We start from the raw sequence: 16,832 nt of genomic DNA, 5'->3' as shown, positions 1-16,832 counted from the left end.
ATGTGACAATGGTTCCTTTGGTTCCTCTGTTTTGATCCGCTTTGTTTGAACCAGACCCATTTACAATACACTCCTGCTGGAAGAGGCTGGGAGTTCCAGGATTTAAAAGTTCTTTCTAAGCCTTTCTCAAATGATGACAGTTGTTGTGTCACAGCAGCTGTAGAAACACAGGGTGTGGCATCACCACATGGGTTTGAGGTGGTGACATCACTGGGCAGTGTGATGTAATTGATTTATGTCCTTCTCAGAGGGGATACTCTACCAGGATTCGGTTCCAGAGTATAGGCACATATTTTATTTAAATTTATAGAGTGGCTAGAAGCATAGGAGGCGACTGAATACCAACATGGGTAAGCAAAAAACTCTGAAATTGTTTAATTGATGTTGAAAATGTCAGAAAAAAATGTTAAAACGTCATATTGTCACGTCATATTGTCAGATATAACAAAATTGTGAATATGCTTGTTTGCTTTTGAGATTGTCGTGTTTGTTTGCTGCTGTTGGTGTCGGTGGATTTGTTCAGACCAAAAAACAATCGAGTTTGGGCTGGACGGATCTATTGACACTAACAAAGATGTTACATAACGAAATTGTGAATATGCTTGATTGCTGTTAAGATTGTCGAGAAGGGTTGTTCAAACCTCACATTATTTGTTTGCTGTTATTAGTGTCAATAAATTTGTTCAAACCGAGCTATAAAAAAAAGGTTAAAAATGTCAGAAAAATGTTAAAACGTCATATTGCCAGACATAACGAAATTATGAATATGCTTGATTGCTGTTAAGGTTGTCGAGAAGGGTTGTCCAAACCTCACATTGTTTGTTTGCTGTTATTAGTGTCAATACATTTGTTCAAACCAACATGGGTAAGCGGCTTTTACACTTGGTTGATTTAAAATAAAACTATAATGATCCACAATTTCTCTGTTGGATCAGCAAATTGTAAATACCCATATTATTCGAGCATTTTTTTTACTTTGTTTAAATATTAACACAGGAGTTTCTGAATGTTTCCAACGCTTATATGAACTTGGTCTTTTTTAGAGATAACTTTATCTACATTCAAGATTTTTTGACCATGGAATGTCCACGCATTTGATGTGTTATAACTTTAACATTTACGTTTTGTTTTGTTTTGTTTTTGACTTCCAACAACTCAAAATGTTCAGGGTATTTGTAATGCTCTTTCTTTGATGATAACTCATCAAAACCAACAAAAGACAAAAATTACATCCATCCATCTATTATCCGCACCGCGTATCCTCAGTAGGGTCACGAGGGTGCATGCGTTAAATCAAGCAATTACACAGTATTTATGTGATTAATGTACTTTTGAAAAAATGGTGTCAAGGTATTTTAATTGGACATGCCCCATACTAAAAAAATCAGTATGCTAGAATTGTTTTGTCTCTCGTTTTGTAGTGTCCCACGAACCTGCATTAAGTTAAACCTAGTCTCAAAAATAAAAATGAAAAGTAAGGATCAGTAACTCATGTACGGCTTTTGATATCATCCATCCATCATCCATTATCTGCATTGCTTATCCTCAGTCGGGTCATGGTTGGGCTAGACCCCATCCCAGCTATCTTTGGGCGGTGGGCAGGGTACACCCCAAACTGGGATGCCAGTCAGTTGCAGGGCACACAGAGACATACAAGTCACTTGCTCAGTCACACCTAGGGACAATTTGGACGGGTCAATTAACCCGACTTGCATGTTTTTAGAATGGGTGAGGAAACCGGAGTGCCTGGAGGAAACCCACGCAAGCACCAGATAACATGTAAACAAAAAATAATAATAATAATAATGATAATCAATACCATTTCAAATTAATCAAATACAATATAACTACTATATATTTTAATAATTTTCAAATAATAAAAAAAGAATAATAACATTTTAATCTAATAAAATACAATATTAGTGCAATATATTTTAAGCCTATTTTACACTCTTTTAACTTATAAATGAACCTTAAAATTAGTAGGATTCTGTAAAAAAAACATTAGTTTTTCTCATTTTGAATAATTGTTTATTGCTCAATTTTATAAGACATCTGATCCATTAGACAATTAAGCTTGTTTTTCTTATATTTTTTTCTGAAAAACAAAAAGAACATTTATTTAAATGAGCAAATGCTTAACATTATGACAAGTCCAATAATTGAAAAATAAAATGAGTAAGATGATCTGCAAATGGAGTAAGATTTTCTCTTTCGTGTGAATCTCTGACCGTCAGCAGGAGTGAATAATTTATTTAAATGCTTGTGAATGAGACTTCAATAGAAGATAAAACAAGAAAGGTTTTCAGAAGAAAAGAGGAAAGGCTTTCTGCTTGCACTAAAAGAAATAGGGAAATAAAAATGGAAAAAAAATCATATTTATTACTTATCCTTCTGTTACATTACTGCCATCATAATGACCTAATTTTTTTGAAAGCAGTCCACTGGGTTTCAGTAAGTCCCGTTTATTCAGGTAACACTTGATATGGCAAACATTTACAAGGTTTTTGGTTTTTGTGCTACCCAAAATAGCAAGCTGTTGCACAATCCAGTGAGCCTCTTGTTATGTAAAATAAATGAGAATTTTTAGACCAAATAATATTTTATAAAATGCAAGTTTATAAGATAGTTATGTATTTTCCCTATTAATCAAATCATTATATAATTTTTAATGAAAATTTAAAATAAATCGTTTATTATGGCCTGCAATTACTCTGTGGATCAGCAACTTTTGAATACACATGTAGTTTCTCTCAGGGCGGTCATTGTAAGGACTGTTTCATCATAGAATTTAACCCACATGTAGCTAAATGTTTTCTTCAGATGGGATAGAAAGCCAGTTTGGGATGTCCATTTTAAATCAAGCAATTGGACAGCATTTGCGTAATTCACTCATTCAATGCCATATCATAATAACATGTTTGCAAAGCAATGTACCTTAGTGCCGAAACGTAAATTTACCTCTTCATTGTTTGAAATGAAATGAAATGATCTGCATTTATACAGCGTTTTTCAAGTCAATGAAGACTTCCCAGAGCACTTTACAATGTGCTCCACATTTACCCATTCACACACTCGCACACCAACAGCGGCCGTGCAGCCATGCAAGGCGCCAACCTGCTTATTGGGGGCGTTAGGGATTCAGTGTCTTACCCAAGGACACTTCGACATGTAACACGGAGGAGGAGCCGGGATTCGAAACTGCGATCTCTTGCTAATGCTTTTTTAAATTATTATAAAGGGTTTGGTGCTGCTAATCGTTATGTATTAAGCCGCTAGGGATGTCTTTCAGTATGATAATACACCACTAGATGGCAGAATTGGCTTTGATCAGATCTTTGTCCACACATTGAGGATGCCACTTAACCCAGTTCCTGCATCTGGTGAATGAGTATTTGTAGACAGCCCCATATTGCGACAAGGCGTAGTAAGGCAGTGTGGAGAGAGTTGCGTCAGGTGTGCCAAGGGTTATGTAACGGCGTTATTTATATTTTAAATCAAGCAATTGGACAGCATTTGCGTAATTCACTCATTCAATGCCATATCATAATAACATGTTTGCAACACTGCTAAAAACGTACAAATTATTCAATATGTCGTCAAATTGTTTTAAAATCTGTATCAGAGTAAAAGCTTTCTAATGTATTAATAAACACAATTTTCCGCAGTAGTAGCTAAAAACAATAGCCTTTTTCTTTTAAAAAAACATACACTTACTGAAAGTCATGTGCAATGGCATTAGGCTAGCGTGCTGGAGAACATCTCGACAAGGTTTGGCTAACAAGGCTAGTCTAGTAAATCAGAGGAAAATGGTAAGTTTGGTCACCGGACTCTCCATTCACTTCTTCTAGCGTCTGCTTTGTAGGACTTTTTTTTTGTATATAATGGAGTGACACCTAGAGTTCAAATATTACACAATGTACCTGTAATCTTCTGCAAAGACACACATGTGTTCCCCTTTTTAAAATTTTGTATATTTCGTATTGCCTTTAACTTTTGCTTGAATAAAATAACATCTAGATGGGTTTTCTCAATGTTCTCTGGTTAATGGTAGTCAACAAATACAACTACAGTGGGTGCTTTGTGATTGACGCCTGGCTTTGGCAACATCCATTGGACATGTAAAAGTCTTTGACGCAATGCAACAACATTTTCTTGCGGGTCACATAAAATGAAGTGGCAGGCCACATTTGGCCCTGGGCCCTAAATTTGACGCATATAATGGTAACAATTGGGGCGGCAGTAGCTCAGGAGGTAGAGCGATCGTTTTAGGATTAAGGGATCCCAGTTCGAATCCCGGCTTGTCCGTGTTACATGTCGAAGTGTCCTTGGGTAAGACATTGAACCCCTAATTACTCCCAATAAGCAGGTTAGCGCCTTACATGGCTGCACAGATCACGGCCGCTATTGGGAAATGTGAAGCACACTGTAAAGCGCTTTGGGAAGTCATTGACTTGAAAAGCGCTACATAAATGCAGATCATTTCATTTCATTTCATTAACAATAGAGACTACGAGAAGAAAGGAAACTCAAAAGCATTTACAGATTAAAAATGTAAAAAAATAAGTTGTGGATTTGTTCGTACTAAAAAGAATGGGGCGAGGAGGCAGTCGCATTTTTTATTCATCCTCTCGTTACACTGCTGCCACCATGCTAAAAAAATTCTTGGAAAGCAGTTCACAAGGTTTCAGCAGTGCGGGCTGTGCATTTCCTACCCAGGCCTTTCGAAGTGCTACATCTGAATAAATCAAACCCTCAATAACTTCGTGTGGCTAAAAAACTGACTACAGCTACAACTGTGACACATGAAAAAAACATCAATAAAAAACATATAAAATTGTATTTTTATTAGGAATATAGCCATATTTACCTCACCCAATATATTTTTTATTCATGCATAAAAACCAGCCTCCTTTCTTTCTTCAAGATTTATATTACATTTTCTTACACATTTTGTGCGTTTCAGTTCTATCAAGTTCTTTCCTATTGCCATCTTAACTAACGCTGATAGTCGAAACCTGTCCTCTTGTACTTCTGGCCTACATTTTTATTCCATTCAGGCTAAAATCAGGGCTAACTGGTAGGTCCAATCATAGTTTGTGAAACCCCTGACATTTGTTACGCCTTGCTCTGTCAAGTCAAAATTTGATTGGCTAAAGCAACAGATTTATTGACACTGATGTCGCTGGGCCTTCAGAATTGATGCTTAAGGTCTTGGAGTACATTTCTGAGCCTGGCATCAAATAATGGCTGAAATGTGATTGGTCAAATGCTTAAATATGAAAGCACACACCTGGAAGTAGTGCAACCAAAGGAAAAGCAATAAAAGGAAGATGACTGACAATTTGACATTATTTAATAAGTCTTCATGGACAAAATATAATTAGCATACATGATTCTGATCTTTTTTAGGGCCAGGAGAAGGCCTTGCAGGACCCGATGGCCCACAACACGGTTTCAGTATGTCTTGTTTATTCATATAACATGTGATATGGCAAAAATGTACAAGCCTTGTCCTTTTTGTTACTGTATTTAGTTTATTTCCTGCCCCCAAAATGACTTGGCATTCAGTCACTCCTCTTTCTATGAAGGCAGATTTTTATTTTCTAAGTTGTGATTTTAAGCAGTACATGACCAAGTGTGTGATGAACAACTGTTGTTTTATGTGTGTCAAGAATCTTAAAGGTATTTTTAATGGCAGATAACCATTTTGTCTGAGAGACAACCAAGGCTTATCTTATTCCTGTGTTTAAGCCTTTGTACAGAGATAAAATAAAATGATGGCTTCAAAGATTTGTTTCTCTTCCAGGATTTATCATCCATCAATCTGGTCCAGTTGCCCATTGGAGTCCAATTCAGGTGAATGAGTCCAGAGAGTTTCCTAGCCTTTACGTTTTTCATCTTCATTATATAGCGTAAAGTCTTACAGGACACTCACAAACGTGCTGCTACGATCACCTGTAAAAGATGAAAACTGTAACCACTCTGTAGGATGTACATTCGCTGATTTAAAATTGTATATATTGTGAGTGTTTGGTATGCTGCTGCATGCTGCCTACCGAAAATAATATCCAATTAGAATCGTGAATAATCATTACGTTAGACCTGAACTACAGAAACCTGTTAAGACCCAGCGTTGTGAAATAACAAAATTTTTATTCATTTTTTTCAAAAAGTATTAGAAATGTTTGTTGTTGTTGTTGAATTTATGTATATTAAAATAGTCCTATTCAGACTCACAACGATTCATTCAGTAGGACATTTTTATCGAAAACCTAATTCACAGCTGATGAACTTTCACAATCTGCAAAACTTTGGCTAAACAACATCACCTTCAGAATTATTATTTGTGTTATATAAAGTATAAAGCAATCAATCATGCAGGTATTTTTTATTACTAAAGTATAAACATTTGCACCTATCTGTTCTGACAATGAATGCAACTATGCAACAGGAAATTCTACTACCTCATTGATACAGTGTCGTAATATAAACAAGTTCTTGTAGAATTTTTCAAAAAAGGGTTTTGCAATTATTCCATTTTCAAAGCCCTCTCATAACACTATCCAAGAAGTATTTTTTTGGTTTTCTATACTCTCACAGGGTTAAAAGCATTATAATATTAAAGATCAAGCAATCTGAAAAGGTTTTTATGTGTTTCATGTCATGATACTCTGAAGTACCTTTAAGATGCATTTTCAATATTTGTTTCTAATTAATTTTAGCTTTGGGGTGATTATTGTCGCAGTTGCCCATTGCCCTGACTTCTCACTTGGGCCCGCCCGTTTGGCACCAACTGCTGCTCGTTGCCTGATTGGCTTCCCTCCTATTTAAACTCAGTGCCCTCATTCACTCCTCGTCAGTCCGTCAACGAACCTCTGCACTTGAAAGACTTGTATTTTGACCCTATCCGGTATCTTGCTTGAGTCTACAGTATTCGGTATCAATCCCGCCTGTCCCGTCCTGTTCAGTATCTTGGTCCAGTCTCCAGTATCGATCCTGACTGTCCTGCCCTGTCCGGTATCTTGCTCTAGTCTCTAGTATCCGGTATCGATCCCGCCTGTCTCGTCCTGTCCAGTATCTGTGCAGTCTCTAGTATCCAGTGTCAATCCCGCCTGTCTTGTCCTGTCCGGTATCTTGCTCCAGTCTCCGGTATCGTTCCTGTCTGTCTCGTCCTGTCCAGTATCTTGCTCGTGTATCTAGTATTTGGTGTTGATCCCGTCTGTCTTGTCCTTTCCGGTATCCTGCTGGTGTAACCAGTATCCTGTATCAATCTTCTGTCCCGTCCTGTCTGGTATCTTGCTGTTCTATCCAGTATACTTTATGGATCCCATCTGTCCCGTCCTGTCTGGTATCTCGCTTGTGATTCCTGTACCTGGTATCAATCCCGTCTGTCCTGATATGTTTCGATCTCTTCTGCCCAGCGATCGCCGAATTGCTGAATTACTGTCCATTCCCGTAAATTAAAGCTTGCGTGAAAACGTTATGCGTCTGGGTCCACCCTTTGTTCGGGTTCTGACAGATTATGAGTGATGTTTCTTCCACGAGAAGCTATTCGATATAATTCCTCATGGAAGAGTTGTGAGGAGATTTTAAAAAGTGATAATGTCATATTGTTCAAGGCATTAAAGGTATTCCCAAACAGGCACAGAACGCGTAGTATTCCTCTGTATGATCATTCCAACCATTCCTCGACTAAGAGCCAAAATATTCCAGGCGCTGGGGGACTTGAGAAATTAAGTCTCAAAATTGGCTTGTTTGCTGCAGAGCTGTGACGTCACTGACGGAATACAACACTCTCAAAATGGCGTATCCAATGTACAAAACATGTGAGGCAAGCCCCACAATAAGCAGAGATTGTAGTGAACAGTAATTGCATACTTGCTTGGAAGAACTTTACTTAACCTGTCGCTTGGGACTGTTTGTCCAAGTTGCATGCTTCAACCTAGAGAAACTGTGGGGTAAGTTTACCTACTGCTGTGACAGCGTGTATTCTTTGTATTCCTTCGCCTCTTTGGCAAGTGTAGCTATTTGTTTGTGTTTTTCATAGCGTGTATTGCGGTTCGGATGACATTGTCCGGCTAGCACCTCATTAGCGTCGGGGCTGCCGCGGTTTTTCCTGTTTTGTTTGGTCCTGGTTGCCGCTTGTTGGTTGCCCAACGAGTGTTGTCTGACTCGCTAGCCTGGCCTTAGCGGCAGTTTTACCATGTCCCTTGGTTTATTCATGTTCCTTGCTGTTGCCGCCTTACGATGTTGGTTCCTGGTTAGCCTGGCTGTTCAATGTGTTTCTTTTTATTAGCTAGCCTGGCTTAGTGCCAGCTTTGTTGTGATCCTTAGTTTGTTTATTCCCGGCAGGCTTCGTGTTTGTTGCTGTTGCCGTTACCGATTTTCATTGTTGGTTCCCGGTTAGCTTGGCTGCTCACTGCGTGTTTTTTTGGCCGAACCAGGCATTTTTCCTCCAAGGCTGTAGCTACCTTTTATTGATGGGTTCCAGTTAACCCCCACTTGGTGGCTCTCTGACTGTTGTTTTGTCAGTTAGCCCTTTTTTGGCCACTCGCCCATTGTTGAACCATCACTACATCTACCTGTGACAAAAGCCCATGGCATTCTCCACAATGACTACCAAAACTTTGCCTAAAACCCTCGTAAACTCCTCGACTAATTATTAAAACAATCTGGCTTGCTAAAGTGTTCATTTGGTGACGTCACAACTCATGATGACAAAAACAAAACATGCTGTCTTCAAAATAATTGATGTATTCCGATTAAATATAAATAGATTTTATGCAAAAACGTCAACTATTTCCTCACATTTTGCATGTTAAAGAATATAGTAATACCTTTAAATTCCAATTAGATTCAACGTGGTAAAGCTGTAGCTTCGGTTGGTGTTGCTATCATGTCTTTTCGCTTTGCATTACCTCAGGGTTGTACTTTTGCACTGACTGACAGTGTAGCACAGCGTCATGGACTGTGGGGAAGACTGGTGAAGTCGCTTTGCCGTCGAAGAAACCGCCTGCATGCAGATTATTGACCACGCCAGCTAGAGAAAAAAAATGATAGAGGTGACGGCAGAGCAGGTGACAAAGCAGAAAGACGACCGGGAGTGGTAATCGATAGTGTGCATTAAAATACAGTATGTCGTCAGCTGTTCAGTTTTACAGTTCTCTTCAGGTTCCAGGAAACTTACATTGACAAGATGCAAGCACCACCAGAACGCCAACATCCCCATAATCTTTGACAATCTGAAAATAACAAAATGGTGAGAAAAAAATAAAAATTGCATGAGATTGTTGCATTAGACCAGCAGTAGTGTTAATTAAATGTTTTGTGGGCCACATTAAATGGCGAGTTTAATTAAAAATCCAGAATCTGTGTATGCTATTCTTGTTTATTTAGCTCGCAAAAAATGCTTATAATAATTCTTAGCCAAAGTAAGATATTTAAACCAAAAACACTTGGGCATGATTGGAGACGGTAGCCCGCCGTAGCTTTTATTATACCATTGCCATTAAAACAATTCCTGCTCTCGCTATAACGTGCTTCTTGGTGCACAAAGTTACCTAAGAACTAGCGGTACCAGAATCACATTCGTGTTTCATTATAGCACAAAAATAATGACCATGGTCAATTTTTTTGTCTTTTTTCCTACTTTTTCCTTTTCTTTGTTTTTGTGTATGTATTTGTCTTGCTGTCGGTCGCCCTTCTCAAGGGATATGACCAGGGTAGATATATATATATATATATGTATATATATATATATATATATATATATATATATATATATATATATATATATATATATATATATATATATATATATATACATTTGATGTAAAACTAATACAATTAAATTAATTGTGGCTAATCACCTCACTCTGGTGGAGTTGCCATGTTTATATGGCCCTGCAAAGTACAACTCAATACAATTACGGTGGCAGCGTCCAGAGAAAAGAGTAAGATTTTCTCCCTACTGATATTCTCCCTACCATGAATACTCACTTCTAAGCTGTATTTAAAACTACAAAATAAAATACTGAAATCAGGGGGTGAGCTTAAATGCACAATGCTTTTACAGGACAAAAATTTAAAGTAAACGTGTTGGGCAGCACGGCGGCGCAGTGGTTAGCGCTTGTGCGGCACAGTTCATGTCATGGGAACCTGTCGTGGGTTCAAATCCAGCTCCAGACTTCCTGTGCGGAGTTTGTATGTTGCTTGCGTGGGTTTCCTCCGGGCACTCCGGTTTCCTCCCACGTTCCAAAAAACATGCATTTCAGGTGAATTGGCCGGTCCAAATTGTCCCTAGGTGTGAATGAGCGAATGAGTTGTCTGTCCCTGTGTGCCCTGCGATTGGCTGGCAACCAGTTCAGGGTGTCCCCTGCCCACTGCCCGGAGATGGCTGGGATGGGCTCCAGCCCCCCCGCGACCCTAATGAGGATAAGCGGTACGGCTGATGAGATGAGATGAGGTGTTCTGAATTCTGGTATTTTTATTTTTTAAATATTTTGAAAATAAATCATGCCTTGAAAAAAAGGAAACATTTTGGACAGTACTCGGCAATGGAGGAGGAAATCTTTGAGTGGTTTGAAGCCTATTGACAAAAAAGCATGTGGAATGTCTCCACTAAATTTGAGTTCGCAATCTCTCAAGAATACACAAGGAATATGAAGGCTTCACTACTTTCACGTGTGTGTACACATTTTCTTCTATTTCTTTTCCGAAGTGGCTATTATCTAAGTCAGTGGTGTCAAACAGGCAGCCCGCGGGCCAGATCAGGCCTGCGAGACAACGCTGAGGCAAGCGCAAGAGAAAAATCGAGCAGTAGGTTGAAATATGTCCAGTTGATGTTGTCAAAGCCAGGTGCCTCTCACAAACACTTTACTTTTACTCTCTATCTCTCTCTTTCACTCTCTACACAGAATGACAATACAAGGAAATTATTATTATTTTTATGTCTCTCCTCTTCTCTGTCTTTGTTCCTCTTTGTCTCTTTCGGTCTCTGTAATTTTACCTTCTTTAGCTCTCTTCGTTTTTTCCTTTTCTGACTCTTTTCTGTCTTTCTATCTTGATTTTCTCTTCTCCCCTTCTCTCTTTCTCTCCTCTCCTTCTCTCTTTCTAATTCTCTTTGGATTTCTTTCTCTCTCTTTCCCCCTCTCTCACTTTTTCTCTTTTTTTCTTTTGTTTCTCATATTCTCCCTCGCTCTTCTTTCCCTCTCTCTCTTTCTCCCTTTCTCTCTTTCTCCCACCCTCTCTTTTCTCTCCTTCTCTTTCTCTTATTTCTTCCTCTTTCTTTTCCTTCACTCTAATCTACTAGTCCGGCCCCCAAGAGAATGTTTGTTCTATTGTGTGGCTCCTGAGATAAAATGAGTTTGACACCCCTGATCTAAGCAGTTTTAGGGGGTCGGCATCAATGCGAGTCTATACGTTAGGTTTTTAACAAGTTACTTTTAGAGCATGCTCTACTTTTGGGTTTTTGTATTTCATGGGAAACCGTAACGGCAATTGTTACAAATTAATTTTTTCAAGGAATGCGCACAAACAACACTGGGATTTCCCCCTTGATTGACATAACACCAGGTTTTGTCTCCTCGAAAGTGCATGCTTTTTTGTCCTCACCCCACGCAAGGTCTTGACTCCCACGGTGTCTAAGAAGTTGACCGGGCTGAGGTCGAGGATGATTGCTCGGGGCATTGAGGGATCGGGCTCCAGATCAACGCAAATGGTGGCTACATTCTTTTCATTCCCTGGATTGACCTCCTAAAAAGTGCAATAAAATGTTTCTTTTTGTTTCTAAATGACAACAAATGAAGAGGTATGTTGATTGTTAACATTTGATATTCTCACCGTGCCTGCCTCATTGTTGTTTGCTGAATTTTTGGCTTTTTGTTTCTCAAGCTTCTTCCTTTTGGCCTCAAGTTTCTTCTTTGCTGACAGGAGTTTGGTTATATCAAAGCCAAACTAAAATACACAACAAAAGACAATTACACAGTAGATAGATAGATAGATAGATAGATAGATAGATAGATAGATAGATAGATAGATAGATAGATAGATAGATAGATAGATAGATAGATAGATAGATAGATAGATAGATAGATAGATAGATAGATAGATAGATAGATAGATAGATAGATAGATAGATAGATAGATAGATAGATAGATAGATTATTCATCCCTGAAGGGAAATTCACATATCCAGCAGCATCCCTGAGCTGAGAACAATACAATAATAAAGCAAAAGAATACAATATACAAATACCCAGTGTGACGTGCAAATGCCCACTGTAGTGTGTTATATAGAATAACTAAATAGTGCTACACAGAATACATATTGCAATAAGATTCGGTAATATGCAATGTAGGTGGTGTGGTTTACTGTGGGCTTTTACTCTGCCGAGTTAAACAGCCTCATGGCATGAGGAAGAAAAGATCTCTTCAGTCTGTCCGTAGTACAAGACAGTGACAGCAGTCTGTCGCTGAAACTGCTCTTCTGTCTGGAGATAATGCTGTGTAGTGGATAAAGAACTCCGTGACATGTCCTTCCCCTCTAGTGAATTCTCAAGCAGCGGGAGCTCAATCAACTGCAGGAGCCTGCATATGGCCTGCTGGTGCCACACCTCAGCGACCTGCTGCCGTATAAAGCAAGGAAGCTGAAGTTTTAATCTAGGGGTTGGGTATCTATGGCTATTTAAATCTGGCTCTTTTGGAACCTTAGCAACGACAACTGTAAACCATGCAAAACAATGACAACGCTGATATTACAAAGGGTTCAGTCCTGTATATATAAGGCCTAGTTTCAACTACAGGAAGCGATGGATTCTTGTTTCGAGATACATGTTCACTTTTGAGACATTTTATGATGAAAACCCAAATAACAAAAGGTAAACACCCATACTCGTTAACGCCAGCAAAGCACCCAAAGCAATTTGATTAGCCGAGAGGTAGCACAAATAGTACAAGTGCTCTCTTCTTCCAATATAATAGTAGCTTTCTCATTTGCAGTATTTTGTGACATTTTTACAAAAAACTTTGCTCTAACTCGGTTTTGAAACCATTATTTAGGACAAGAATGAGGTGCAACACTTTTAAGTAGCTGCAGGAGGGAGACACATTTTAAGTGTAATTAGTTGTAGTTACTCACGACTGAATAACTCGGTTGTAAATGTAACTAATTAACAGGGAAATTAACTACTTCCGTTGCCTTAAAAATAAGTTGATGTATGTCAAAGAATTTGAATATTTCAGAGCAAATACAAAACACCGCGTTTACCTGTAGAGATTGGAATTGCGACTATTATGGAACCGGCTTTTTTGGCTCGGCTTACTAAAAAGACTGGCTCTTCAGATTTTTTTCGTTGCTTTAATCTCCACATTACCATTTATGATGTAACATTATGCAACTCAGAGGAAGTCTATGTGTGGGGAAACGGCTCCCTTGGCTCACTTCCGCAAGAGACGTTTCCCTCGCGAGCAACACGAGTCGGGTGCTTTCAAAACTCCGCACTCATTCGCCATTTCTTTCAGCGCAGTAGTAAATACTATATTCGTAATCGCTATCTAACTATATGGTAGTCACTATTTTGAATGATGACATGATCCCAAAAGACGTGACGTTAATAACTCTGAGAAGAGTGGAAAACCAGCGTCAGGTTTTCGAGTGCATGCTGCTGTTGTGCAGCCAAAGTAATGTACCACTTTTATCCAACTGTAACGATAACTGCGTTGTAATGGAGGAAAATATAATTAGATTACACGTTTACTGAAAAGAATAAAACGCTGTTATGTAACACTGCTAGTAATTGATACATTTTAAAATCCCCCCCCAAAAAACTCTGCAGGGACAAGCATGACATCACTCTCCAGCACTACCTCCAGCCCATATTCTTTCATGTGTTTCGCCCCAAACAGCCGCGATAGACATGAGATGAAAGCAGATGATCGCAATGAAAGATATAGAATACGGGCTCTTTAAACTCAGTTGGACATTGTTAACACAAACTTAATCGAGAACATATTTAAATTTCAACTCTTTGAGGACACCCAACATTTAAAAAAGACCGTATAAATGGACCCCTAATTCAATGTGTCACCATGGCAACCTGGCAGTAGAGGGATGCCTTTTTGACTCAGAGCATGAAATGTGGATGAAATCAATAAAAGGATTATGCATACTGAGCTGGGCCCCTCATTATACCAGAATGCAGAATTATGTGACGGTATGAACAATCATGCCAGTCGACTGAACAAGGAAGGCAATCCTCTCGTCTGGCTGAAAGAGGGCAGATACGGAAAAAAACTTCGGGTTCATTGAGGAAAAACCTGCTAATGAGCACCATAGTTTAGAGGACGAGTTACTATGGTAACTGGTTGAGATCTCAAGAGACATCTCTTTGTGATAATGGAAGAGTTACACCTCGTTCTCTAGTTCTCATGAAACCTCTATGAAATAGACGTCAAGTGTTATACTCATTTTTTTATTTTTTTTAAACCATGTTTAAATAACAATGTGAAAATCTATCTGTACTTTAGGGATGTATTCATGCATTTCCTTGAAAGCACCAAATGAAAACAACATCAACCTCATTCATCTCACAGCAAGTGACATTTCCGTGAAAGCCTATCATTTGTGCTTCCACAATGGGGAAGCAAAAAAAGCTAATCTCTTGTCTTATTGAGAAGTTGACATGTAACCAAATTAAGAACATGGTCTTTTTGCAAACACAATAGTCCTGGATCTGTTTCTCATCCTTTAGGAAACAAATGCAATGCAATGAAAGGAAAGATTTGGATGACATTTTGAACATTTTTAGCAGTGGTGGGCTATCAAGGCCGGGAAGGCTTTCTCTTTTGGCCTAAAAAATATCGGAAACATGTGTTGTTACTTATATTTTGTCCACGAATACTATTTGAATATCTCCAAATTGACAGCTTTCCTGTGTTGTTTTTCCCTGGTCGCGCGGCTTCCAGATTTGCGCTTTCATATTTCAGCATTTAACGAATCATATTCAAGCCATTACTTGTTGCCAGGGTTAGAAATGTACCCAAGGGCCTTCTCAATCAGTTCTGCAGGGCCCAAGACATAATATTAATGTTGAAAAAGTTGTTGGTTTAGCCAATCAGATTTTGATATAGGGCCTTTTGGAAGGTGTAATGAAACGTCATTGGTTTCACAAACTGATTAGTGGGCTCTAATGGAAGTATCACAACAAGTAAGGAAAATAACCCTTGAGGGTCCACTGCTCCAGGCAAACTGGGTTTTTTAGCCCTAAATCGAACAGAAACTCATGCCAGAAATACGAAAGGACAGGCTCAACTTTCAGCATCAGCTTTGATGGCGATAAAAAAGCAATTCTTGATAAGAAAGGAAGATGGAATTTGAGCACAGATAAAAATGATTTTTGGTGAGTAAAATGTGGCTTTATTCCTAAATAATAGTGCAATTCTATGAGTACGATTATTGATGCTTTTTAAGAGCTGTAGCTGGAGTAAATGTTATTGAGGGTTGACGTGATTCAGATGTAGCATTATTGGGGGCCTAGGTGTGAAATGCAGAGCCCGCCAATGGCTTTTAGAAACCTTATTTTTTAAAGAATGCAAACACTTCAGTGTAAATGAGTGACTGTTGGTGCATGGACTTACATATTATGGTCTTGATGTATTTTTGTTTACTTTTCATCAAGGTGTCTTCACAAAATGTTTGATGTGATTAAATTGTGTAGGGTATTTCAAAGTTGCAAGACAAAAAGGTTATTATTTTCATCCCAGTACTTATTTTTTTAGATGTGTGCAATATTTTGAGTGAAGATATGTGGTTTCCCCACCAAACTAGTTAGGTTAAGTGAGCAGAAAATGAATGGATGAATAAAATGTGGTCGTAAGTGTTTCAATGTCGATAATATTTTTTGTACCAATTCAGAGTGTGGGCACTAACCTTTTTGGCCAAAGCATCTTGATACATCTCAGCATTGGCAAAGTAGAGCGTGGCGGAGGATCGGAAAATCAAAATACCGGGAATTTCTATCAACTAAGACAAATCAGATGAATTGAGAGGAGGGGGAAAACACAATTACCACGGTATTCAGAACATTTACTTGAGCAGTACAAGAAACAATATTATGACCACCATTATAAATTTTGTATCCGCACTGTCTATTTACACTGTGGGCTGAGAGAATTTTCTGTTTCTCTGTTTAAGCTGCAGAATCGACAATACAGCCGACTTTGCCAATGAATCTTTAAGAGTAAATACCCGAGGTACCTGGTTTTGTAAAAAATAACATTCTTAATTTGAGCACCACTGCCTCAGTTACTGCTTTTCTTCACTTGTGTTCATCACCCCTAAAAACAAGTGTGTTTAAATCACTGATTTCCTTTTGTGATCAATTTGAGATTCGTGGATATCAGTTACTGGTTGAGTCGAATGATTTTGAACTTAAAATAGACTAAAATGGTATACATTCTCTTTCTTCTTCCTGGAATTTAACAGCATATGGAATCCATCTCTTTGGTGCATTACTGCCCTAGTATATATTGTGAAGTGTTTTAATGGTTTAGCGTTTTAACAGCTTGACTGAGGACTAAGAATTCCCCACAAGCCTGCAAAAAGAAAAATTACCCAGAATACTGTATCCGTGGGAGCACTACAGTATTTCGGGTACTAATTTTTCCGACGATCAATGAGTGTTTGTTCAGTCTACAATCTAACTCATTAGGCATGGCTAGTAAAATGGGTAGCTGGTAGGTTGTACTGTACAGGTATTTACAACATGAACAATGGTTCCAACAAAAGTAATGGGGCCAATATTTTTGCAATGCCTACTTTTCAATTTTGT

The 16,832-nt window shown here is 38.5% G+C and overlaps 1 protein-coding gene and 1 long non-coding RNA gene across 12 annotated transcripts in view; one reads left to right on the top strand and one right to left on the bottom strand.

Annotated features, from left to right (window-relative positions):
* The first annotated feature begins 237 nt into the window (after positions 1–237).
* LOC148369760 (uncharacterized) lies at positions 238–11,769 on the top strand. 9 transcript variants are annotated; one of them, XR_015850044.1, is made up of 6 exons: positions 238–350; positions 5,413–5,460; positions 5,810–5,859; positions 8,927–9,080; positions 9,165–9,262; positions 11,627–11,769. It is a non-coding gene; the product is annotated as an uncharacterized LOC148369760 (long non-coding RNA). The 9 variants fall into 9 exon arrangements; XR_015850042.1 differs by having other exon boundaries at positions 9,149–9,262; XR_015850046.1 differs by having other exon boundaries at positions 8,927–9,109; positions 9,175–9,262.
* The window catches only part of LOC148369759 (solute carrier family 26 member 6-like), a 29,754-nt gene continuing 18,381 nt past the window's right edge, over positions 5,460–16,832 (bottom strand). For all 3 annotated transcript variants that reach the window (XM_088331930.1, XM_088331932.1, XM_088331931.1), the window contains 6 exons: positions 15,932–16,024; positions 11,845–11,958; positions 11,617–11,757; positions 9,191–9,245; positions 8,922–9,043; positions 5,460–5,958 (listed from right to left, as the gene is read on the bottom strand). In XM_088331930.1, coding sequence (XP_088188056.1) covers positions 5,935–5,958; positions 8,922–9,043; positions 9,191–9,245; positions 11,617–11,757; positions 11,845–11,958; positions 15,932–16,024 — 549 coding nt within the window. In that variant the 3' untranslated portion in view covers positions 5,460–5,934. The remainder of the gene's footprint in view (positions 5,959–8,921; positions 9,044–9,190; positions 9,246–11,616; positions 11,758–11,844; positions 11,959–15,931; positions 16,025–16,832) is intronic.

This window comes from Urocampus carinirostris, chromosome 3 (assembly GCF_059441175.1).
Source record: "Urocampus carinirostris isolate Australia breed hairy pipefish chromosome 3, RoL_Ucar_1.0, whole genome shotgun sequence".
Taxonomy (NCBI): domain Eukaryota; kingdom Metazoa; phylum Chordata; class Actinopteri; order Syngnathiformes; family Syngnathidae; genus Urocampus; species Urocampus carinirostris.
Note: the sequence above shows the minus strand (reverse complement) of the source record. Positions and strands in the feature narration are given on the sequence as shown.